We start from the raw sequence: 23,617 nt of genomic DNA, 5'->3' as shown, positions 1-23,617 counted from the left end.
AGAGACAGTAAAAGCTTGTTTGCATTACAATTTCTTAGATAAAGCATCTGATTTGCTGAATGGAACATTTGTCAGGTGCTGCTTACTTACTCTATAGAGAGCACATGAACAATCAGTTCCTAGCCATCTGAGGAAGACGTGCTTAACAAGTATCTGAGGAAGGATGCCATACAGCCCTCTACATAGAGTTTCTTTATCCCATCTCATTCAAATAAGCTTTCCAGTAAGAGGCAACCTTGTCATAGTTTCATGGAATACAGTATGAATAAAGGTAGAAAACCTAGGATGATCACTGTACAGGGGGACTGTACATGTACGAGGGGGGTCCCTTGCTTGAATTCCATAGAAATTAAAGAAATTACTTCAGACTTGGTAGGATTTTGGTAGAATGGGTGCAAGGTTTTCGCTTATCAATAGCACATTGCAAAGGAAGAAGCTCCTGGAATTCCAGACCTGAAACCTTCAGATAAGAAACTGGACCAGTCACCACAAAAGAAAACTTATTCAAACAGACTATACAACGCACAAGTCCAAGAAGGAGTGAAAAACAAGAAAACATTCAAGGAATTAGTTAACATAGGACAACTCACTGTCTAGAGTGAGTTAGCAGTACTTGCTTTGCAGAATCATGAGTGATCGTGATTGTGCATTTTATGTGGTACAAATATGAATGCTTGAGAGACACTAGTTGTACAATTGGTGCAGTGCAAACTCCCCATTGCACCGGTGTATACACCTTAAATAAACTACCTTACATTCTGACTCTTGTGAGTCTGAGTACTTACCACAGGTCAAGAAGACGTTTTAGTTTGCTAAAGAAAGGCCCTTGTGTTGTGTTGTTAAATAGGCTGGGTTTCAGCTCAGTGACTTTAGTGACCTGAAAAATCTTCTTTGAAGCTGGTACAGGTTTCCCTGGGGTCTGGAAGGTCACTACTTTTGTGCTTCATGGAGATGCACACGCTGATAGGTGACATTTCTGGAATCTGTGTGCCTGTCACAGGGAGAGACAGAGGGAAATCTGGATGCTGACACACAACGTTGTCCTGTGAGCACTGAATTGGTTTGGGGAAAGCATCCAGAGGGTCTTTGGAGTCTCTTGTATTGCAAAGTAAAGTGGAAGGAAAATTAACTTTGGCTGGGAGCACTTTTACATATCAAATTATCTGTTTTGGTGATTCCTCTTGTGTTTCCACATGAAGAACATTTGCCAGCTAATTGCTTAAGATGTCTCTTCAGCCTGGAAAAAGTCCCTTCCTGATGTCCTATGTGAACTGGCTGCAGCTTTGAAGCCCGTGCGTCTTGGTTATGGCAGCTGTTTTTGGCAAGTACTGGGGTGAAGGCAGAACTTCCTTTCCATGACCAACAGAAGGAGGCGATGAGAAAGGATCTGATGCTAATGGACTGTAAGCTCCTAAAGAAACGTTATCATTGTTTGAATTCCGTGCATGTACCTTTTTGACCTGTAGCTGAACCTCAGTGTGTTTGTGCAAAGAAGACCTCCAAAGACACATTAAAACAATAATTAAAACAACTGCTAAGAAAGGGAATATTATACAACTTGAACTTGACAGACTGTACTGGTGACCTATTCCCTCTTCAATGAGCTGCATTAGCCAAAACATGGGAATGGCTGGGCTCCTGCTGTCCTGTGTCTGGGGAGTTGCCCTGCTGAGCCTGTAAACCAAAGCCAGATGATTCATACCAGCTTCAGGCTGCCCGTAGATGTAGGCAGACAATGTTGCTGATCTTTATTGTTAAAATAACAAGGTAGAAATGGAGTTTGTAAACAGAGGATTAATGTCTACATTAATGTTGACTTCTTCCTCCCCATTATTTTTCTGTGATAATAGATTTGTCAGACTTGGTGTGTATGTTAAACTTTGCTTCCATGTCAGCCTATCTGTTTAATATTCTGTCCAAGGCATAGCATATTTCAGATTTTACTTTGGGTGGCCTCCAGCTCTTCTTAGTAGGATATACATTTTTTATACTTGAACTGTATGTGTTTTTTCTGTGGAAGTGGGATTTCATGGTTCACCTGTTTCAGCCCCCTATTATAAACTGACACTTTTTGCCTCACTAGACAACAAAGTCATTTCAGTCTAAGGTATTATCAGATGATGCAGCAGTTTCATGTTGCTAACTAATTAAACAGGCTGTATTAGAGAAATGCATATTCCTCAAGTAATTAATGAAGAACTGCTTTGATGTAAAAAGTAATCATTTGGAAAAAAAAGATGTAATAGATTAAAAATGCTGAGAAATAAAGGCTGAGCTGGATTATGTTCTCTTGTGGAGATTTCTTTAACAAATGGTTGTTTTCCCACAAATATATCCACTATGTGGTCAAATACAGTTTTCCTAGAAAATCTTTATTTTTGTATTTGGTTTTCTTTTTTTTTTCACATGGCTTGTGTATCCTGTGCTTAGCCAATATGCTTCTTCCTTCGTCTTCCAAAGATGAATGCTTCATTTTTTCCAATGACTTGCTCTTCTGCTGTTTGACTTCCATTTTATTGAAGCTCACTTCTTTTTTTTCCATATGTGTACTGTCCTTTTGGCAGCATATTGCAGGACGACTTCAGCAATTCATACACACGGCAGCCCTGGCTGAGCTCTGCATGTCATGTCACCTTATTTTGAGGACTTAGCTTGCAGTGCATCCACAGTGTTTCCTGGTGAAATTCTAGTGGCAGAATCGACAAATATGGTTTTGAGGTGGAAAAAGTCAGGTCATCCAGGGACCAGGCTGGGCTATTTCTGGTCATAGCAGTGCCAGAGCACTGAGTGTGAAGGCACCAAATTGGCTGGGAGTGTGGATCTGCCTGGGGGTAGCGAGGCCCTACAGAGGGACAGGCTGGAGAGCTGGGCTGAAGCCAATGGGATGAGGTTCAACAAGACCAAGAGCCGGGTCCAGCACTTTGGCCACAGCATCCCCAGGCAAAGCTTCAGGCGTGGGGCAGAGCGGCTGGAAGGCTGTGTAGAGGAACTGGACCTGGGGGCATTGATCGATGCTCAGCTGAACTTGAGCCCAGGTGGCCAAGAAGGCCAATGGCATCCTGGCTTGCATCAAAAACTGTGCTGCCAGCAGGAGCTGAGAGGTGATTGTTCCCCTATACTCAGCACTGGTGAGGCTGCACCTCAAGTACTGTTTCCAGTTTTGGGCCACTCACTGCAAGAAAGACATTGAGGCCCTGGAACATGTTCAACGAAGGGCTACAAAGCTGGTGAGGGGTCTGGAGCACAGGCCTTATGAGGAGAGGCTGAAGGAGCTGGCAATGTTCAGCCTGGAGAAGAGGAGGCTGCTCTCAACTTCCTGAAGGAAGGTTGTAGTGAGCTGGGGGTCAGCCTCTTCTCTTGTGTCATTAGTGACAGGACTAGAAGAAATGGTTTCAAGCTGCGGCAAGGGAGATTCAGGCTGGGCATTAGGAAATATTACATCTCAGAAAGGGTGGTCAGGCACTGGAATAGACTGCTCAGGGAGGTGGTGGAGTCATCGACCCTGGGGGTGTTCAAGGAATGATTGGATGGTGTGTTGAGGGACATGGTTTAGTGGGGGCTATTGGTAATAGGTGAATGGTCAGACTGGATGATCTTTTAGGTTTTTTAGGTCTTAGGTCTATGATTCTATAAGACAGTTCATGTAATGGTCACAAAATGCCAATATTTACCTAGCAGGTTGTGTAGATATAGTGTAGTCAGCACTAAAAAGCATCCTGTAGGATTACAGAGGTGGGCTGTTTACATTGCTGAACAGCTTAATTTGTATCAGACTTTTTTGTTTTAGCCTGTTGGATGATGCTTTGAGTTGTTAACTAACTTAAATCTTAATTTATAGCACAGAGAGCAGTATGTAAGACTTTTTGGTGTTTGTAAATCTTTCCCATAGTCTTTTTCCTGGAGTCTTCTCCTTCGACCTGAACAGACAGATTCATCATTCATTTGACTTCAGTTTGGAGTTTGTTTTCTGTCCAGAAGAGTAATGTCTGTTACACGTGATTGACAACAGTATCAATATGTAATACATACATTCATGACATATGAGAGAGAAGGTTTTGCTTAATTCTTTGTTGTTTATTTGGAGAGAGAGCCTATTAATTGGTGTGGTTTTGCTTTAGTTTCCATCACTGGAAATACTCCTTGTGTGCCTATGTATTATTTTGTTTTTTTGTGTGATTACTTTCCATAGAGACCTGTATTGCTCACATTGTGGTCATACTTTGGGTGTGTGTATGAGCTTTGAGTAATTAGCAACGTGCTCATGCCCCTGGGACCTCTGTTTCCTGTAATGCCAGCTTAGCACAACTGCACGTGACTGGGGAATGATAGCCTCTGGCTCCCATCTGCTTTCCAGGGAAGGAAATGGAAGAGAGCCCATGTGTGGTTTTGAATGCTCTGTTTTGATTTAGACATTTTTTTTCCAGCAAAGCAGAGAGAATGTACATCTGTGAGAATGTACAAGGAGCTAATCTGTGGGTACTGATGGTGTGCTGTAACAGTGTGTGGAGCACTGCAGAGGCACTTGCTCCTGCTGTGGTAGAATGCTCTCCATAGGCACTGTTATGCCTCGCTTTCCAGGGGTGCAGTGTTAGGTTGGTGTAACTGAGGGTGTGGATCTGCACTTTTGTTTGCTGAGTCATAGAATCATAGAAGGGCTTGGGTTGGAAGGGATCGCAGGGATCATCAAACTACAACCCGCTTGCAGCTGTCAGCCTCTGCATTTAAAACTGGACCAGGCTGCTCAGGGCCTCATCCAATCTGGGCTTGAATGCCTCCAGGGACGGGGCATCCACAACTTCTCTGGGCAGCCTGTTCCAGCTTTGCACCACTCTGTGTGTAAAGAATGTGTAAAAGTGTTTCATGAGTGTTTCTGCAGTCTGGCTTTGTCCTTAGCAGTTGGAAGTGACTGCGTGGGCCTTGAGGAATGTGGAGATCTGTGCTTAAGAATGTGCTGAAAAAAACTGCACGTGCATGCTCTGAAGGACATGAAGGTATTTATTAGTGGATAACAGAAGTTAGAAAATCCTAGTGTGCAAGTTCCTTGGATGATACAATCCTGTGGAAATATGCAATCAAGCAGTTAAATTCTATTACTTTAAAGCAGTGGTGTTTCTGGTCGAGTTCTCTCTCTCTCTACTGGGCCTGGCTTTGCCCTCCAGGCTCCTCCTTTCCAGCCCTGGGATTCCCTGACACTTGCCCTCCTTAGCCACACAGTAAGCGATCCTTACATCACCTTCCTTCTCTGTCTTTCCCTGTCTATCTATTCAGCACGTTGCACGTGAACTAGCTGGCTTACTTCTGCCCCTTTCTCCCTGTGTGGGTGCTAAGTGGACTAACACAGAGAAGAGAGATGCAAACTAAAAACCAGAGCAAAAGAATGCTTGAGTTCAGTTTTCTTTTCTGATACTGAAGAAATCGCAGTCTCAAGTGCAAGATATGATTAGGTAGAAAATACTGTTGCTTGATGGCTGTAGGAATGGCGTCTAATTCATGCTGAATAGCTGTCAGATTATCCAATGATGATCTGTTAGCACACTTAAACTTTCAGCTATGAATCATCTGCAGCTTTTGAAAGATTTACAGGTTGGCCAAATTAGAACATTTTTACAGGAGCAGTCAAGGCTGTTCTTAGCATTTCTCAGAACAGACAAACATCAAGCTTCTGTTACAAAACTTCACCTGAGATAAAAACCGAACTCAGCTTTGGGAGTTGTCTGCGTGGTGTATCTGGGCCCAAATAATTGGTTTTGCTGAAGGGTTATTTTAAAATGTGCCGTAATGGTTTTCTGTCATGAGACTCTGAAAAGGAATGGAGTTCCCAGCTCTTCCTTCGATAAGATGAGAATATTTGTATGATTATGTGCATTTTCCTCTCTTGCTGCTGCATTAATAGCAGTTGTGGCTTGAGGCTGGCTTTGAAAGAGCTGCTTACATACTTTACTCATGTGAGGGCTACAGTTTCTGGGAAGGTTTTCAGGTGGGACAGAGTAATTCTTTTTCCTTCAGGAATCAAGGCTTTTCAATATATATATTTAGGAATTGAGTTTTCCTTTCTTTGATATTCCTACTGAATGATAATTTTTGAGACTTTTCATCGCTTTAATGAGGATATTTTTACTTCTGTTTATTCTAATGAAGAGCAGTCTCTCAGTCTGAAGATAGAAATCTGTGCAGTTCTATTTCTTGTTGCTATATGGTGTCTTATGCTTATATAAGGAGCAGGGCAAACTGACTGTTCAGAAATAAGAGTCTGAAAAGGTGAACGTATCATTAGTTTTATGTGAGGGCTAAAGAGGATATCTCTGGAATGCGTCAAGGTGAAATAGTATGTACTGGAGTTGTTATGCCTGTTTGTTTTGCTTTGTAAGTTATCCCCTTTTTTTTAATATACAGATAAGTGTTACTATGGCTGCACTCTTAATTATATAGGAGTCATCTTTCAGTCTCTCAAGGCACTTTTAAAACCTTATAACAAGTGTGTTCATGAACAAGTCAGTATTAAATAGTAGCATGTCTATTCCCCAGGGTTCCAGTTTATTGTTACAGTGTCCCACACTGCCAAATCGTTCCTTCTTATGATCCTTGTATCCTGGTTTTCCATGGAAGAAGCTCAATTAACTTCTTAAGGACCATTTCCAATTTACATGGTTTCAAGGCAGGACAGAATTCTGCTTCTTTTTCTCCCTTTTGCACTGTATTCAAAGTGTATACACTTGATGGCAAGTGCTGTACTATTTTGTCATAAATCTATTTTATTTATAAACGAAAATTGTTGGTGAAGCTTCACTAGCCTCATCTCAGCTTTAAAATTAAGGTCATTCTCAAACTTGTAACTATTAAGCTTTATTACATCCAACTGTAAATAGTTTAGGGAAAATGAGTGGAAGAGCAGGTGGTGCCAAGAACGTTTTGGAGTTGGCTGAACAACCAAACATTGTTTAAATTTGCTTATGCCTCCACAGGTCTCTGTAAACACAGCTTGTTTTTAAAGTAAGCTTAAGAAAAAGTAGCTTTGCTGGGTAAGAAAAAGAAGTCATAATTCTGTTTGCTTTTTTAAAAACAATTATAATAGCATTTATTCCTTTTTCTAATTCAAAATTCACATTTTTCACACTTAAATTGAAAGAATTTTTTCTATGTCAGATTTCTACCTTTTCTCACCCCATGTTTTAACCATGTAGGTTTTTAAGAAGGAGAAGTATTTCTCTGTAGCATTAGCAAGCAATTGCCGGAGAATGAAATTGGCATATGCTAAAAAAGTTTAATCAATTACTGTATTCTCATTGCTCTGGCTGGAGCTTATAAAGTTAAGAATGTGAGCAGCGGTGAAAGGGCAAATTGAATTCCTGCTAAATAATTAAGTTATTTGAAGTAATTTCAGATGGATTTTGTGATGTTGACATATCACCCTCTCCTTCCTTCTCTCCCCACCCCATCTCCACCCTCCCATGTTTTTCTGCAGTCACAGTTGCCTGGAAATCCCTTTTTAAAATTATTTATTTTATTTTACTTTTTGATCATGTTCATTAACAACTAAATGACTGGAAGAAGTGGAACATCCTTCACAAGCATTAAGTTTTAAATTATATATATTTTTTTAGTAGTCAGATTCAGCTCAAGTTTAAGTGTTCCTCGTGCCATCCTAATTTATTGTAGAACTCCCCAAGAGCTGAAATATGTTTTTGTGTGTGTACTTTTTTATTTAAGACAAACAACTGTAGAATCAGTACATAGCTTCATAACTGTAGTTATACAAAATATTCTCTTTTTTTTTCTATGACATGATCTGTGTTTATCTGCAGTGCTGAACAGTTCTTCATTTGGAGTGCAAGGGGCAGTCACAGAATCACAGTTACTTGAGTTGGAAGGGACCTCAAGGATCATCAATCTCCCACCCCCCTGCCACAGGCAGGGCCACCAACCACCATATTTAATTGTAGACCAGGCTTCCCAGGGCATCCACAACCTCTCTGGGCAGCCTGTTCTAGCACCCTACCACCTCACCACTCCCCCTGACATCCAACCTAAATCTTCCCTCCTTCAACTTAAAACCATTTCCCCGTGTCCTTCTGTTATCTACCCTTTCGAAGAGTTGACTCCCTCCTGTTTATACCCTTTAGGCACTGAAACGTTGCAGTTAGGTCACCCTTCAGCCTTCTTTTCTCCAGGCTGAACAAGCCCAGCTCCCTCATCCGGTCGTCATAGGAGAGGTGTTCCAGCCCCCTGATCATCTTTGTGGCTCTCCTCTGGACCCTCTCCAATAGCTCTCTGTCTTTCTTGTACTGGGGGCACCAGACCTGGACTCAGTACTCCAGAGGGGGCCTCACAAGAGCTGAGTAGAGAGGGACAATCACCTCCCTGTCCTTACTTGCCACCCCTCTCCTGATGGAGCCCAGGATACCATTTGCTTTCCGGGCTGCAAGAGCACACTGCTGGCTCATGTTAAGTTTTTCATCCACCAAGACCCCCACGTCCTTCTCTGCAGGGCTACTCTCAAGGATTGTTCCTCACAGTCTGTATGTATGTCTGGAATTCCTCCAGCCCAAGTGCAAAACCTTGCACTTCTCTGTGTTGAACCATATTAGGTTCACCCTGGCCCACCTTTCAGGTCTACACCTTTTTTATTTCCTGTGCAAAGTAAGTATTTGTATACAAGCAGTTCAGCATTAGCAACCATAACAGAAAAAAAATAGGTAAGACCTTTTGAAAATATTTTTTATCTGAGATACTTGATTCTTATGTTAGATTTTCTTTCTTCCACATAAAATATGAGTTAGTTGGTTTTTGTGGGAATTGGATAGAAAGGTTGAAAGGAAGCTGCACATTAGTTGATAAGTATTTGCTCCTGGGTCCTGAGTCGTTCCTTTTGCTTTTAGTGTCTCAAATTACCTTTTTTGCTGGTGGCAATTCTTGTCTCTCACTGACAAATGACACTGTGCTGGACTTGTGCACCTGGGGAATTGCATCGGTGTGAAAGTGCTGGAGCAGAGAATTTGCCTGGTATCTGATACCTAAGTTACCTTCATCTGCCCTAAGGAAAAGAATGGGTTCAGAAGGCTCTATAACCAGCATATATATATGCTGCTATAAATTTCATGTTGCTCCCTAGATGTTTGCTTGTATGACATGGATATTTCTTATATCTATGCTCTTTTATTGATTTCTAGGACTGACCTCCAGTGAGCAGGTAGATTCAGTGTCCTTACTAGAGCCCTCCTCAAGCAATGCCCAAGTTTCCACAGTGGCCAAATCCTGTAGAAATGATCAGAGCACATTCAGCCAATTCCAGTAACCCTGTCATCCTTTTCCCAGTATACAAAATAAAGAAGATCTCTCTTATGTGCTTGTAGCACTTGCTGCTGATTTTCTGTAGTTCAGCAAGAGGGGTGGCAGGTGGCAGTGTATGCAGCTAAGAGTTGTGGTGTTCTGTGCTTTTCTTGTATCTGCTTACTTATCAGGCTAATCTGGATGTCTAACCAATACTTCACATGCTGATCATTAAAAAGAAAAGAAAAAAAAAAAAACCAAAACATTCCACTTGGAAACCGCTACCTTACTAAGTTTGAACTGTAGAGATATACTGAAACCAAGATGACAGCAACAAAAACTCTTCCCTTCATTTTTCCTCTGACCGTTGAGCAGCAAGCAGAACAAAGTCAGGTCAGGTGGGTGCTGAATCAGGAGGAGTTCTGTGGTTGTCTCAGGTCACTTGGAAAAGATCTGTAGAATTTTTTCATCTTTCAGGAGAATGGACAAAGGCAAATATGAAAAGCCTTAATCTAAAGGCTGACTGTGTACAAAAGAATTTTAAAAAGCATCAGAATTAAATTAAATGTCCTGCTGCCTCAGCCATAAACGATGACAATAAATGCAGGATAACCCCTTTCTTGTTCCTTAATATTTTTGCAATTAGTTCACTTTCTGTCCTACAGAGAGACTGCGTGAAATATCTTGTTATTTGTTGCTGTGATAAAATATGCTGGCTCAGCCTGACTGAAGAAACAGAAGCCTTGGCAAGAATGCTGATTACCATGACAATCTAAGCAGTCTAGAGTTGCGGATTGTGTGGGTTTTATTGTAAAGATATAAAACAAGTCCTGGATGGTAGAAGAGCTGATAATATCATCCTGATTCAGGAGTTCCAAACACCCTTGCGAGACTTTGTTCTTAACAGTGTGTTACCTGAAGGAGAGAGAGAAACCTACAAACTTCATTTATATGTTTATAAAGTATTTGTGTATTTACGTAGTCAAAAATTTATTTTTGTTTTGTGGTTATGTGTTGTTATAACATTTTTAATACAGGGCTGAACTTCTGTATAACAGTGGTTTTGAGGAGGAGCTTCTGGGAAAGGTTGGCTGGGCCAAAGACTTTCTACAGTTGCTGTTTCTGTATGGAGACTTCCAATAAAGAGTTTTCCCTCCAAGTGGTAGGAAAGCAGCTATGATAGGTTTAGGCAGGGGATGAGGCCCTTATGTTGGAACAGAGAGAGGCCTGGAAAGTTTTGTCTTCCCTACCTGCTGCATGGGATCTCCAGCATGAGATTTGGGTGTTTGTACAGGTTTCCCATGATGCAAACACACAGTAAAAATAGCAGTTGATAATGCAGGGGAAAGGTTTTAAATGCTCATGTTTTTTCCATGCTCATACGGATAAGAACAATAGCACCAAGCTGTTGTTCAGCTTTTCTTCCCACTCTCCATGCTTGAATGGAGTAGCAAGTTTGTGCTGCAGGGTCTTCCTAAGAAAAGACAAAAATACTCCCAATGCTGCCATGTTAGGATGTAATGGTTTCAGCCATTACTGTTTTCAAAGGTGAAAGCCGAAATGTCAACCCTCCCTTCACCAAAATGCACCTTGATGACTGAAATGAGTGTTAATGGGGTTAACAGGTTTAAACCAATGACTTTATTTAATACATTGTCCCAGACTGGAGTAGGAACAACACTCTGCTGTTCTTCATTGATGTGCATGAAGAAAGTTGTGAACACTGGCCTTCTGATTTAGAAATTTGAAAGGAGAAATGACTTGGTGTCCAAATGTCCCGGCACAACTGTGTTTATTTTCTATTGCTTTCCTAATAATTTTATTGTTTATATTAGCAAATTTGTTGAAAAGTGATGAGGTTATCAGTATGTCAAGAGCTTTGTTTTGTTTCAGCATTGACAGTCTAAGGCATTGCTGTATGAGTTCCATTTGTAGCATAAAGCACCTGCTGGTCATGTAAAGTCATTATTAAGAGTAAAAACAGTTTAAACTAAAGACTGTCTTTTTGCACAGCTCTAGAGCATGAGCCCAAAGCTGCGGGTACAAATGATGAAGAGGAGGATGAGGGAGAGCAATTTGACTTTGACAGTGGGGATGAGATACCAGAAGCAGACAGGCAAGCCCTCGTGCCACCTCCTCCTGATCCTGGAAGTAACACAGAGCACCAAGAGGCCAATATCACAGGTGAGTCAGCCCGATGGGTTCTGCCTCCATTAGTCTAAGAGTCAGGATTGATCGTAGAATTAAATAAACATGTAAAAAGTCTACCTTGACTTGTGCAAGGCCTTTGATATGGTCCTACAACACATCCTTATCTATAAATTGAGTTTAAAGGTGGTGGTGAGTAAAGGGTTGGGTGCTCACAGCCAGAAGGTTGTTGTAAACAACTCTATGTCCATATGGAGTCTGGTGACGAGTGGTGTCCACCAGGGGCCCATCTTGGAATTGGTGCTCTTCAGCATCTTTATCTCTAACGTAGACAATGAGATTGAGTATACCCTCAGCAAGTTTTGAGATGGCACCAAGATTAGTGGTGCACAGTAGAAGGGATGCCATCCAGAGGGTCCTGGAGAGGATTGAGAGGTGGGCCCACATGAACCTAATGAAATTCAGCAAGGCCAAAGGCAATGTGTTGCACTTGGATCGGGGCAGTCCCAGGTTATGTGTACAGACTGGGAGAAGTACTCATTGGGAGCAGCCCTGCGGAGAAGGACTTGGGAATTCTGATGGATGAATAGCTGGACACAGCCATCAGGCCTCTTGCAGTCTGGAACACCAATGGTATCTTTGACTGCATCAAAAGGAACATGGCACACAGGGCAAGGGAAGTGATTGTCTTTCCCTGCTCTGCCCTTGTGAGGACCCACCTGGAGTACTGTGTCCAGGCCTGGGGCCCACAGCACAAGAATGATGGGGAACTGTTGTAGTGGGTCCAGAGGAAGGCCACAGAGATGTTCAAAGGCTTCTCCTTTGAAGAAAGGTTGAGGGAGCTGGGCTTGTTTAGCTTGGAGAAGAGAAGGCTTTGGAGAGACTTCATTGTGGCTATCCACTACTTGAGGGGAGCTGGTGAGCTGGAGAGAGACTGACTTTTACACAGGCAGATAGTGATAAGGGGACAAGCAGGAGGTGATAAGACAAGGGGGAGTGGTTTTAAGCTAAGAAGGGAGAGATTTAGGTTAGGTGTTTACTCAGGGGGTAGTGAGGCACTAGATCAGGTTGCCCATAAAAGCTGTGGTTGCGCCATTCCTGGAGGTGCCCAAGGCCTGTTTGGATGGGCAACCTGATCTAGTGGTTGTCATCTCTGCCCATGACAGTGGAGTTGGAACAAGATGATTTTTATAACCCTTTCCAACTTACCCTGTGATGTAATTCTATGATAAGAAGAGAGATCTGTGGAACAACCATGCTTGTGTTTTGCTTATTTGTGCTAGCTATACTTGTGGTAGTTTTGATAAGGCAAACAATGAACATGTGCAGTTTGTGTGGTGTTTCCCACCCATGTCCAGTACAAAGCAATGTATTGGTGCCATGCTACAATAAAACTTTGCCCTTGCAACTGCAATAGGTGCAGATGAATCCAGATGTGCTGCTTTTGCAGCTAAGCTTTCTGGTTGCTGATCTTAAGCTGATATGCATTGAAGAACAGAGTCAGAGTGTCAGAATTTTGTTCATAACAGGAGTCTTATTTTATTGAAGATTAAAACATCTTTTTACAACACTTGCAGATGTTTTCAATCCTGAGTTATGTTCTGGAAATTGCTGTATTCTGCTGAAATTGACAACATCTGATTTTGCTGACTTTGATCCAGTTTTCTTTTGTCAACAGACACTGTGGTCATGGCAATGAGAGATAAATAACTGATCAGTTGACTGTGCAGTTTGACAGTCTGGAACTTAAATACAATCTTTCCTTGAAAAATTGTTGCTCGCTTGCAAAGTCATGCTTCCAGCTCAAAAACTTCTGATTACTTGGGATCCAGTTCTGTAGCTTGCTTTGAAATAGCCTTCAGTTCCACTGCATTTTAGTTCTCTAGAGATACCAGAAAGAAGAGAGTTTATTTTCAAAGAGGAAAAAAGTATTTTCTTTTTTTCTGTTTTCTTAGAAGAGCATTTTCAGCTCCCTGAAGAGTGTCCCTCCAGTGAGCATTTTCTTTGCTCATGGCTATTTCTGAAATGTTTCTTATGATTGTATATATAAGATACAAATTCCACTAGAGACTGACCTCAAACTTCAGGGTATAAGGCTATTTGCAGGTGTGTTTGTATGGGAAGGAAGAATGTATCCTGGTAACCTGTTAGAAATCTCCTTATCTAGTATTTAGGATCAAGTTATTGTTTTTCCATAGGCATCCTTGTAACTTAATTGTTTTGCTGCTGTTGCATTCCTCCTCTGTAAAATGGGGAGGAGAGCATCACAGTGTGAGAATTTTGAGCCACAGATTTTAATTAAGATGTATGTAAAGTCATATAAATGTTTGGGATAATTGTAAATAGTAACGTTAAACAGCTTGGACAGGTACAAAAAAACCCACTTTGTTTAATTTTTCAGCTAAAGGAGCTGATAACATAGAAAAAAGTGAGAAGCTACAAGCATCAGAACCTACTGCAGAAGATGCTCCAAGGAAAGTAAATCCCTACTCAGTCATAAATATTTCCCCAATGCAAGAAAAGGATCCATCCTCCTCACCAGATCCAAGTCCTCAAGATGAACCTGCCAGTCCAAACATGTCCAGCGGATATTCTGTCCCTGTTCCCTGTGGCTATGCAGTGCCATCCAATTTACCTTTGATACTGCCAGCATACTCCAGTCCTGTCATAATACGTAGCGTTTCTGTAGATGAGGAAGGTACAGTATTTTTGCAACTTACTTTATTTGAAGGGGGAATCCATATTTAACTTGAGATCCTTGTGTTGTTTTGTAAATGCCTACGTAGCATTCAGACTTGCTGTCTAGGATATTGTATGTCAAAATAGAAGAATAATTTCATCATAAAGTAGGAGCTAAATTTTAGCTGGACTTAGTCAATCTGTGTCAGCTTGTTTGAAAAACACACACAAATTTTGAGTAACAGCAATAATGGGGAAAAAAAATTAATAAGACTATGCTTTCCTCATTAGGATTGAGATAGCTAAGTTAAGATGCATAAGAAAAAAATGTATAAACACTAAGTCAGTTATATCCCAACATTTTACATCTGCGATATTTGGCCTTTGTTTTTGCTGGCGCATAAAGTGAAAGTCAGGACTCCCGTCTTTTCTTACCATTAAAAATGATTAATGCTAATTCCCTTCTAATGTCACAAAATAATTTCCAGTGTCATGATTCAAGCCAGATGATTTCTTTTCAAGACCTCGGAATACTTGAATTAGGTTCTAGCAGAGTTCTTGTCTCTTTTACCTTTTCTGTATCCAATTCTGTTTACTTGTTTTTCTAGGTCTCGTGGATATAGATTCGCTGTGAGATTTTTTTTCTAGATGATTTGGTGAATTCTGCTTGTTATTTAGTACAATATTAAGACAAAAGGGGAAATAACTATGGATTATTACAAAAGCACGAATGATCCCCCTATTTTGTAACCAGAATTGGCAAAGTTGACAGCTTAATGCCAAGAGAGCAGGAGGAACAGAAGGCTTTCCATATCCTGTTTATTTTCATTTTGAATATATTATTGTTTATCTAGGTTGCAATTCTACTGTAATTCTGTGTACTATGACACTTTTTTGCAGCCTTTGCTATTTACTGTCGCTAGGCATATCAGAGAATATATGCAAATATGTTTGTGGTTTTTAGTGCCTGTAGAGGAATATGTGTTTGAGAGAGAAGAATTAAATGTGCCAGCCACTGTAATTTTCTCTGACTAACTCTTATAACAAATTGCTCTGTCCATGTGAATTATCTGAGTTGCAAAAATAGGTATGATAGTGTGAAGAAGCACTTACTTTTTTTAGATATGTTCAAGAATAAAAATGTTGCGTAGATTATTCATTGGCAGTGCTTAAAAAAACCCAGCAGTTTCTGAAACTAATTTGTGCCATTTGAACCACAGTAGTATTTTATTCTAAGCATTTTGGTGATTGTATGTGGTTTTTTTTCTATTTAGCAGGTATGCAGTCAGCAACTGAAGAATGTCATTGTAATTCCTTAAACTCAGAGGAGCCCCAGAACAGGTGATGGACAATTCAGCATGTTTTAATGATCTGTAAAACTTTAATTCCTGAGAAACCTTGGATTGAATAAATCAAATACTTTATTTTTCATTTTTCATGTCTGTTACTTTCAAGTTTTTTTATCTTTTTTGACTCCTTAAATTTGCTTGTGCACCAAAATTTGCACAGATTAAGGACCAGTATATGTCATTGTCCATGAAAATATACAGTTTTTATAGAGTCATCATCTGCAGCAGGACCACTGCCAACATGCGGTCGGACCAGCAGTGGCTGATGGAATTCCATCACTTTTGTAGCTCTCTTTCGGATAGTTACAGCTGTTACTGGATCACCCTTCTTATCAGGCTAAATAAGTTCCTTGTGTTCAACCCTTTTCTTGTAGGCTGTGTCCCTACCATATCCCTAACAATCTCAGTAGCCCTTGGCTAAATTCCCATCAATTTCTGCACGTCTCTGTAGAAAAGCAGTGTTGGGAGCCAAAACCAGATGGGCTACTGAAGGTTGAGCCCCACTGATGGCAGCTAGAGAAGGAAAATAGCCTCCTCCAGACCATTAAGAGGCTGTGCACCTGTTGCTGTAACTTTGAATGTCTTTATTTTCATTTATAGTTAAAACACTTTCAAAGAGATAGTTTTGTGCTCTGGTAAAAAATAATTTAGAAATAAATATTTCTTGAGGTTGGAAAGGAAGTGTTTTCAATTTATTGACTGAAGTCGTCAGACTATTAAATGGATTAGATTATTAAAATCCTAATTACTTGCTGAATCAGAGTTTTTAAGTAATCATCAGCCTCAGAGTGAGAACTGGAAATCAGTGAGATGTTTTTATTTATTGACTTGTTTTCTTGGATGTGTAAATGTATTGTTGTGTAGGTTTTAATGCTTATATTTTATGCCTTTTTTTTTCTTTTCTTCCCTTCAAGTGAAGATAACCAGGTCAAGAGAGAGGATGATGCTCTGGCCAAGTGGGTTGCAGATCCTGCAAATACAGCGTGGATGGAAAGTAAGTATCAGTGAGCTCCGAATGCAGCCATAGAAGGTCAGTTTTAAGTTGTGATAAACAGTATGTGTAATGTACATTGTTATATAAAACACGTTTTACAGGGGTGTCCATGCTCACTTGTATTTTTTTATGGGGGTATTGTGGAGTCCAACTGTGCCCAGCTAGAAATATCCAGTGGTGTAATAAAATTATGTGTTTTAAAACAAATGTAGCATTCACTTTTCCATTCCGCTTTCTGGTGTCTACAGAGTAATTAATCACTGTCTAAAGGACATGTGGCTCTATCGTCTATATGGTGGAATTTGCTTAAGACTGTGTGTGCATCTCTTCTCCTACAGTAACTGGCAAACAGGTTTGTAGAGAAGGTGGAAAGGAAGGAATTGGCATAATTTCTTAATGGAATCATAGAATTGCTCAGTTTGGAAAAGACCTTAAAGATCATGAAGTCCAAATATATCCATTTGAAAGCCACACATAGACAGTGTGGTTTACTGATGGGTTATCCTGGCTGTTCTCGGATACGACAATATGAAGGATCTCACTGGGCTGGAGGTTTATCTTAATGTCACTTGAAACAGCTGAAGAATTTACATTCCTGGCTTACCTCTTGACTTCCTAAGTTGATCATTATGTTACTTATGGTTTTGATTCTTTTTCTGAAAATGTCAATTGCAGCTTTTTACAGCTAACTGGTAAAGGTGTTGAGCAGCACTTTATAAGTAAGTGCTGTGATGTGAAAAGGAGAGAGCTGTCTGTGGAAGCAGATTTCTGTTTTCAAGCTACTGAAGGTCATAATAAACAGTGTAGATAAAAGCACTTGGAATGTCACACATACTGTGTAATTACAGTTCCTGTGCATTATTGTGTTGTTCGAATAACCATGATTAGATGTACTAGTAAAATGCTGAGGGAAAATGAATTGTATCTCCACTGTATTATAGAATTATATAATGGCTTGTTTTGGAAGGGACCTTTAAAGATCATCTAGTTCTAACCCTCCTGCTGTGGGCAATTTAACCTTCCATCACATTACTCAAGGCCCATCCTTGAGCAGTTTCAGGGAGGGACAGCCCACAACTTCTCTAGACAACCTCTTCCAGTATATACCAGTACAGCCAAAATTCTTTCTTGGTCTCATCTAGTAGATTTTAAGGGTTTTCTCATTCCTTTTTGTTTCCTTTTTTTGCTTTTAGACCCAGATGAAGTAATTTATGATGACGTGCCGAGAGAAAATTCAGACTCTGAACCAGGTTTGAAGGCTTTGTAATATGGACCGTATAGATGCTACTTTAAGTTAAAATCAGTGCAATCCAACCTATGTGCATGTATACCGAACAGATGCATTAACTAAGTTCTGTATAAGCAGAATTAGCCCTGACAATCATCATTACATCTTACAACGGCAAGATGTTTTACAAAATTTATTATTAAAATTTGATTCATTTAGAATTTGAATTTATTAAGTTGCATTTATGGGTAATGCTTTTATTAGTGGGAAGTCCCTTAGTGAAGGTGAAGACATCTTAGCACTGTGGTTTCTCAGCCAGGATGTAATTGCATTTTGAGTAGCAGCTGTGAATTGTTTCTAATATGTTGTGGGATTTGGACGTAGCAATACTGTTTGAATAGGGCATGTTTCCAGAGGTATTGTGGTGTGTAACAAGAACACTGGCCGTATGTTCTGGTACTGTTTCAACAGACACATTCACTTTTTAAAATAATGGAATTAATATTATGCAAAAGTATGCATATGGAAGTCTGCATTGTTCTTTATGGTGCATCCTGAACAAGGTTTTTGTTGTTTAAATAGACAGGTATTTCAGTGTAGCTTTCTTTTGTTTTGGTTTAATTCTTGCAGAGGAAATGATTTATGATGATGTTGAAAATGGTGATGATGGTGGAAACAGCTCACTGGAGTATGGATGGAGTTCAAGTGAGTTTGAAAGCTATGAAGAACAAAGTGATTCTGAGTGTAAAAATGGAATTCCCAGCTCCTTTTTGCGAGGCAACCACAAGAGACACGTATGTATCCTGCAGTGCTGCTCAGTCATTGAGGTTATTCTGATTTTCAACACTTGCCTTTCTCTCCTGTATTTCCTGTCTCCTTAATCCAGCTTCAAATGCCATCATCTTTATAAAGGAGGTATAAATCTGTGGGAGTAGCAGTCCAGAACAAAATGCAAGAGGGAAAAGATGGAAGTATTAAACAGGAACTCCTTAAAAGAGAAAACCTCAAACTGATTAAAAGTGGAAGTAAAAATGGGATTATTTTTCCATTTGGGCAATTCCTCACATTTTGTTTCTTGCAGCTGCTGGATTAGTAAGTGATAAGTGAGTATGGAAAATGTGAGGAATGATTGGGGTAAGCCTGATGAAGCTTGAAGTTTTGGGATCCTTCAGGCACCCAAAAGTCACGAAACTGCCAGTGTTCCATACCTGCTTGCCTTAGATCTGTTTCACTTTGGTCATTTGATGGTTAATGAGCTTAAAGAAATAAAAATATATTAGTTTTTATGTGGTCAAAGAGAAGTCTGTAACATTTATTGCAGACAGAAGAAAGATGGTGTGATTGAAATGCTATATTGGTGACATCTATTCTCTGTGCCAGGAAGCCACTAGCAACATGGGTATGTGCTCTTCCTGCATCTTTTCGACTGCATTTCAGGAGGAGGTCTGCACTACTCTCTCTACTTCATTTCTTCTCTTTTTACTCTTATGCCCTTATTGTGAGGGGAAAAAAAAATATTAGTCCTGCGTGTGATCTGGGGAAGCAGTCAGTTCCCTGCTCTGAGTGCAGGGAGGATGCCCGTACAGATGCCTGGCAGTGCAGAGCCTGGCCAGAGTACAGGTCCTCTGAGAGGAGGAGGTTTTGGTGCTTGAAGATCCTGCAGAAAACTTGGAGTTTCTCTGATGTGTGCTAACCAGTTATAGATGCCTATGAGCTGCTTTGTATTTGAGTATAGTCCGAGAACAAAATGCTTCAGCACTCAGAAGTCTATAAGGGTAATATAGTGGCAGGAAGGGGAAATACCAAAACTGAGGGCCATACTTGTGCATTCGGCTTATTTTTTCATTAATCTGGGTATGTTTGCTTTAGCTGCTTTCTGATTCTCCGGCTCTAGATACTTTTTATCCTGTTTTAAATACTGCTGCTCTTGCTACCACATTTATCGTGCCTTTATTCCAGGAAATACAATCCCTGTACGTGTGCACTTTCAAAAAGAGAATGTGTGAGAATGTTAGCTGGGAACACTGAAGCACTTGCTCTTCTATAGCACCTTTATTTTGCATTTTACAGGCTTCTTATCTTAATGAAAACAGGAGCCTCGTTTCTTTGTTTCCCTCCAGTACCCATTATCTGCTTTCCCTTGACCTCCATCCTTGCTGCCTGTGCTTTGGAAATCAGGGAGTGAGCAATTAGCTGGAAAACTTGATTCCACTCAAATCAGCACTTTGTAATCTGGGTGCTGATGTTGTGGTTTTGTTGTTGTTACTGGTTTGTTGTTGTTGTTTGTTTGTTTTTTTGACCTGACTAGAACAAGTTTAAGCTGTTGCAGCAGTTTCTTTCTGGGGAGGAAGTTTTTCAACTAACCTGAAGAAAACTGAGTTTGGTTGTTGAATATCTTTGGAGGAGACTGGAAAGTACTTTGCACTTCAGCATGTAAGTCTTAATGTGGCTGCTTGTTTGTTCTTCTGAGGATAGCGATGAGGAGGTTAGGAGTTTGTTAGCTGGTGGATGAAGAAGTTCGAGAGACTGCTGCCCCTCTATGGGTCAGTGGGAGCTGGAGAAGTTGGGAAACTAGAAAGGAGGTTTGGAGGAGGATAAGGAAAGATCAAAACTTTAGAACTTTTAAGATAAAACAAACAAGCTCTTGCTTCAGCATTTCAGTATAAACAGAAGCAGCTCCCCTTTTTACCTACTCCCTGTATCCATTCCTTTGACTAACTCTCACTTCTCCTCAGGTCTTACGATGGATGTTAACTATTTTCCCAGCGTGTTTCCTTTATAGTCTTTCAGAGCCTATGAGGGACTTACCTATTATTTTTTCAGTTGATTGAAAAGTATGGGAAGGTTGGAGGCGTGATTTTAATTGTAAGTGGTAGTATGACTTCCCTCAAAGTCACTTTTTCTTTTTTACTTTTGAAATGATATTTTAAATTTTATTTTTAAGAATTGAAAGTGTTTATACTATCAAATATTCCTAGGCTGTGAACCAGATGCTGTTCTTAATTATACTGCTGTAATACCAGAGTCATCATGTTGGAGGTAATTGCATCCTAACCTATCCTAGTAGAGCTCAGTGCGGGACCTGCCCCTTTGTTTTCAGCTCAATAAGCCTTCTCTTTCCTGATGCTTTGATCATTTGCCAAATAACTCTGTTGGCATCAAGCAGAGGGTTTTTCCATTGGGCTTCTTTTCTATTTTAAGGCATGCCAAATATCTATTTTTTTCCTATTGAAATGTTGACTGCTTTCATTTGGCTTCCTCAGAATGTTTGGCGATGATTAATTAGTACTCCATTAATTATTTCTCCATGATAACTTACCTTGCAAATGAATATATTCATGCATGAGGTTGTTATGCAGTCATGCAATGAGGCTGTGATAGAGCAGAGGAAAGACGCATACTTCCCAATTCCCACACGCTGGGAACAAGTCTCTGTGCTCCTTTCCCAACACATTAGTACTGTAGATCTCCATTTTCTCAGGTGTCAGCAACCTCTGCAACTTCATCAGCCTTTGAGAATTCATCTGATTCACCATTTTGAAGGAGAGTCAGAAATGCACTGGGTAGGGTTTGCGATCCACTGAATGATGCTCATGTTAAAACTGATGTGTTTCCAAATGGTTTGTAAGAGATGTGCATAATATAATTAATATGCAGTTAGCTTAGACTAAGTGACTTTATCTCTCTTTTTACATAGTTGCCAGCATAGTGCAAAGATGCCTGGCTGACTTTCGGCAAGTCCAGTGAACTGCAGGGGTAACGGTCCATTCGCCGGGCTGGAGCTTCCCTGCGGGAATATTCTCTCCTTCAGTTGTCTGTGTTTCAGTAGGCAGACTGGGCAACGTGCATGATATACTCGAGTACTTTAGCATGAAGTTTGCACTGCAGGCTGTTTGAAAAGATTGTGTCTTTTTGTACACTGTAGCTTTCTCATGACCTTACGCGTTTAAAGGAGCATTATGAAAAAAAGATGAAAGATTTGATGGCAAACACTGTGGGAGCAGTAGAGATTCAGCAACTAAAGCAAAAACATGAGCTGAAGGTAGCGTAGTTAATTTCTGTAATTAGCTATGTTTAAATTATTGCTTTTCCAACACAAGCCATGTTGTCTGATGCTGATTTCTTCAATTAAGTAAATCATTATTTTTAACATTTTCTGCAAAACACAGTGGTTATGTAACAATGTAGTCAATACAAAACTGCATCTTTAAGTCAGAAATATTCTGGTAGAGCTAGTGGCAGATGAATGAGAAGCCTTGCCATGTATGATCTTTCTTAGATTTTTTTTTTATGTATAATATATAGTTGAGCTTTTGAGATTATTGTGATTTCAGATGTTTTGTAGCAGAAAGGTTCTTAAACCATTTCTACTGTTTTGAACGTACTTGCAAAGTTGTCATAAAGTGAGACCTTTTCTCCAGGTTTGATTTTATTAGGAAGAAGTACTCAATGGTTGTGTGTACTTCCAGTAAATTTATTTGACTTTAGGCTATATTTATAGCCCCCACTTGATAGTATTTCTAAAAAGATGTTATAAGTACTCTGCATGGTATGCTGAAGTGGATTCCCATTATTCACTGAACATGTAGACTATATTTTTTATCTTACAGATGCAAAAGCTCATGAGAGCTGCTAGAGAAGGTACCAAAGACGGACTTGAAAAGACAAAAGCAGCCGTGAAGAAGGGCCGTTCCTTCATTAGAACTAAGTCTTTTATTTCTCAAGGTATGTATCTGTTATTTTACTCTGTTAATGTTGTTTCTTCTAGTTATTTCTGAGGAAGTGTGTGAATAATTTAGTAGGATTTTTATTTGCACTAGGAGCCAAATACTGGATGCACAGAATTATAGAATGGTTATAGAATGGTTTGGGTTGGAAGGACCTTACAGTTCACCTAATTCCACCCCCTTGTCATTGGCAGGAACACCACTCACTAGATCAGAATGTCAAATCAGCTCTATGTCAGCTAATAATAGTTTAGCATTCAGTTCAGATCACTGTACAGTCACTGCATCTTGAGTAGTGTTAGATTTAGGGTGCAGTGACCTCAGAATTCAAAAGCAAGACAGAATAGTCCACTTAAAAAATATGAGTGTAATAGATGCTAGCTAGAAATTGGTATGTGGCGATCAGATAAGTTTGATTAGGGTTCACAGTCTGCTTCCCTCCCTTGAATAACTCTGCCTGATAGTGGAAGCTTTATTATGCTTTAGTGATTTTGGGCTTAAAAAAACAGAAGTGTGGGAGGAGGATCTTGAATTAGGAGCTGTCACAACAGAAGGAGTTCAAAATTCAAACAAGCATCAGTCCTCTGATATGATCCTCAGAGACCACAGTCCACAGGATTTTGGTGTTTTATATTTTCATGGGACAGGGAGTACTAAGAAAACGGAAACTTCTTTCTTCTCCGTGGTAAGTCTGAGGGACAGTCTATTTTTCTGCTCAGGTTTCTGCTCAGTTAACTAAATGGTTGTAACTTGAGAGCTTTTAGAGCTGTGGCTTTAAGAAGGCAAAACCACAAGATTGGCATAAGATGATTTTTAGCAAGTAAGCCAACTTAAAGCTGTGTTGTACCTATAAGGCCTATTGCACATATCACATCCCTTTCATTGCTTAAATTTAGGAGATTCACAACCATAGAAAAGAAATTAAATTGCGGATTTTGTGGTAAAAAATGTATTTTCACTTTCTTGCTGTTGCACAGGAGGAAATGACCTTCATCAGCCCAGCAATGTTACAATGGACCCAGCTTTCTGCTTTATTTATCTTGAGGTTAGGTAGCAGATGTAGGATATCTGTGGATGGTTTGATACTTTAGCCACTTACCAAATCAACAGGGAGTGTGTGATAAATTTGTTGATTAAACTCATAAATTCCTCTAGCCAACAGAACTGCTTCTGTTAATTCCCTTTTTGTTATCAGCTGTAGTTTCTCACACAGTCCCTTCTTTCT

The 23,617-nt window shown here is 40.0% G+C and overlaps 1 protein-coding gene across 7 annotated transcripts in view; it reads left to right on the top strand.

Annotated features, from left to right (window-relative positions):
• The window catches only part of ARHGEF10 (Rho guanine nucleotide exchange factor 10), a 102,984-nt gene that overhangs the window by 15,406 nt on the left and 63,961 nt on the right, over positions 1–23,617 (top strand). For 5 of the 7 annotated variants that reach the window (XM_015859321.2, XM_015859323.2, XM_015859317.2 and 2 more), the window contains exons 3-10: positions 11,281–11,451; positions 13,817–14,113; positions 15,369–15,435; positions 16,358–16,437; positions 17,631–17,687; positions 18,296–18,459; positions 21,591–21,707; positions 22,276–22,390. In XM_015859321.2, coding sequence (XP_015714807.1) covers positions 11,281–11,451; positions 13,817–14,113; positions 15,369–15,435; positions 16,358–16,437; positions 17,631–17,687; positions 18,296–18,459; positions 21,591–21,707; positions 22,276–22,390 — 1,068 coding nt within the window. The remainder of the gene's footprint in view (positions 1–11,280; positions 11,452–13,816; positions 14,114–15,368; positions 15,436–16,357; positions 16,438–17,630; positions 17,688–18,295; positions 18,460–21,590; positions 21,708–22,275; positions 22,391–23,617) is intronic. The other 2 variants (XM_015859320.2, XM_015859322.2) reach the window with 2 other exon arrangements.

The sequence above is a fragment of the Coturnix japonica genome, chromosome 3, assembly GCF_001577835.2.
Source record: "Coturnix japonica isolate 7356 chromosome 3, Coturnix japonica 2.1, whole genome shotgun sequence".
Classification (NCBI taxonomy): Eukaryota; Metazoa; Chordata; class Aves; order Galliformes; family Phasianidae; genus Coturnix; species Coturnix japonica.
This window is presented reverse-complemented; position numbering and strand designations above follow the sequence as displayed.